This window comes from Eimeria acervulina, genomic scaffold (assembly GCF_000499425.1).
Source record: "Eimeria acervulina Houghton genomic scaffold, Eah_scaff1573, whole genome shotgun sequence".
Classification (NCBI taxonomy): Eukaryota; Apicomplexa; class Conoidasida; order Eucoccidiorida; family Eimeriidae; genus Eimeria; species Eimeria acervulina.
In genome coordinates this window covers 3,162-5,275 of record NW_013549095.1, presented here as the reverse complement: position 1 = coordinate 5,275, position 2,114 = coordinate 3,162, and the positions used below count along the sequence as shown (strand labels likewise).

At 48.9% G+C, this 2,114-nt stretch overlaps 1 protein-coding gene across 1 annotated transcript; it reads right to left on the bottom strand.

The window, feature by feature from the left end:
* Positions 1-290: 290 nt before the first annotated feature.
* On the bottom strand, positions 291-1,853 carry EAH_00061220 (hypothetical protein, conserved; the record flags this gene model as incomplete). The annotated part of the gene is made up of 1 exon (XM_013393372.1): positions 291-1,853. One exon carries the CDS (start codon positions 1,851-1,853, stop codon positions 291-293), a length of 1,563 nt encoding a protein of 520 aa, XP_013248826.1.
* Between the last annotated feature and the right edge of the window lie 261 nt (positions 1,854-2,114).

Here is a 2,114-nt window from a genome sequence, read left to right as displayed (position 1 = left end):
TATGTATATAGATATATATGTATATAGATATTATATAGATATATATATATATATATATATCTATATATATACTATATGTATAAATCGAAGTGGGTTTAATAATGTTATAACAGCACTTCTCCATAGCATTGCAATAAAACATTATTAATATAAATAAATATGTGCAGAGGGTAAAATATATTTAAATAAAAATAAATATATAATTTTATATTTATATATGTACATACAATTGCATTTGTTTAAGTGCAGACAAGCAAAATAAACAGCAGCAAACAAAGTATTGACAGTCCTTAGTTTAAGAGGTCTAGTGCTGCTGCTGCTGCTTCTGCTGCAGCTTTTGCTGCTGCATGTGCTGCTTCTGCTGCTGCAGCTGCTGCTGCTTGTGCTGCTTCTGCTGCTGCTGCTTCTGCAGCTTGTGCAGCTTGTGCTGCTTCTGCAATTTCTGCTGCTGCTTCGGCTGCATCTGCTGCTGTTACCGCTTCTGCAGCAGCTGCTGCTGCTTCCGCTGCTTCTGCTGCTGCTATGGCATCTGCTGCTGCTGCCTCTGCTGCTGCTGCTTCTGCTTCTGCTGCTTCTGCTGCTGCTGCTGCTGCCTCTGCTGCCTCTGCTGCTGCTGCTTCTGCTTCTGCTGCTTCTGCTGCTGCTGCTGCTGCCTCTGCTGATGATAAGCGGTGCGCCCCAAGCAGCGGCGATCTCGTGTCTCTCGGGCTGCGTAGCTGCTGCTGTTGCATTTGCTGCTGCTGCTGCTGTTCGTATGTCAGGTATCGCTGTTCTCGGTGCTGCATCTGCTGCTGCTGTTGCTGCTGCTGCTGTTGCTGCTGCTGCTGCAGTTGGCGTTGTCTTTCGAGGTGCTTTCGTGCTGCCCTTAAGCTGCTTTTTGCTGCTTGCATATCATTAGCTTGCTTCAGGTGTACGACCACCGTAGGCATGTGTCTCTCTTCTTCTCTCAGCGTGAATCCAGGAGGAGGGGCCTTGGGGATCAACATAAATACAACAAACTCCCAGGTGTCGGGATCGTCTCCTTCGGGATCGTCTCCCTCGGGATCGTGTCTCCTGGGATCGTCTCTGCTGGGATCGCCCCCCTTGGGATCGTCTCTATTGGGATCGACTCTTTCAATATCAGCTCCCTCGGGATCGTCTCTGGGATCGCCTTTCCTGGGATCGTCTCCTTGGGGATCGTCTCCTCCAGTCTCCTTTCTTTCTTGATCGTCTCTATTGGCGGCATCTCTCTCGGGATCGTCTCTGTTGGGATCGTCTCTTCTGGGATCGTGTCCGTTGAGGTCGCCTCTTCCGGGATCGTCTCTCTCAAGATCTTCTCTTGTGGGATCGTCTCTTCTGGGATCGTTTCTGTTGGGATCGTCTCTTCTGGGATCGTTTCTGTTGGAGACCATCCCCAGCCACTTCCAGCAGGTGCCTGCCCCCGATTGTCCGACGAGATAATTGCTGCACTCTACGATGTGGGTGGGGGTTGTATAGCGCATCCCGGAGTTGTCTGAAAACTCCTCGTAGCTGCTGCTGCTGCTGCTGCTGCTGCTGTTGCTGCTGCTGTTGAAGTTTTGTGTTTGCTGCTCTTCTTCTTCTTCGCTTTCGTCGTCTTCCTCCGAGGCATCTGCTGCTATACATGCAGCTAAACGCAGCGCGGTGTCGTTTAAGGGTCCCCCAAAAGCTTGTGTGCTGATGCTGCTGCTCCTGCTGCTCCTGCTGCTGCTGCTGCTGCTGCTGTTGGAGTAGGCCTGCTGAGAAGAAGCAAATGTATTATCGTCTGTCTGCAGCTCAGGAGCAGCAAATGCATAATAAAATTGTTCTGTTGCCTCTGAGAGAGGGATCTCTATATCGTACAAACAAATCTCCATTTTGGGGTTTTTATTTGCGTCGGTCTGTTGGCCTCTGAGCTGATGGTTTAGGGTTTAGGGTTTAGGGTTTAGGGTTTAGGGTTTGTGGTTTGCACGGAGAACGGTGGCGGCGCTTAAGAGAGGGTTTTTAAGCATAAAAGAGCTTGTAAAGAAGATGATAATGCTTCAGAAAAAATATAAATGCAGATATATTGAGAAAAAAACAAACAGCTGCTGCTGCTGCTGCTGCCAGCTGCAGAGACACTGCGAGGCAGCAAGCTG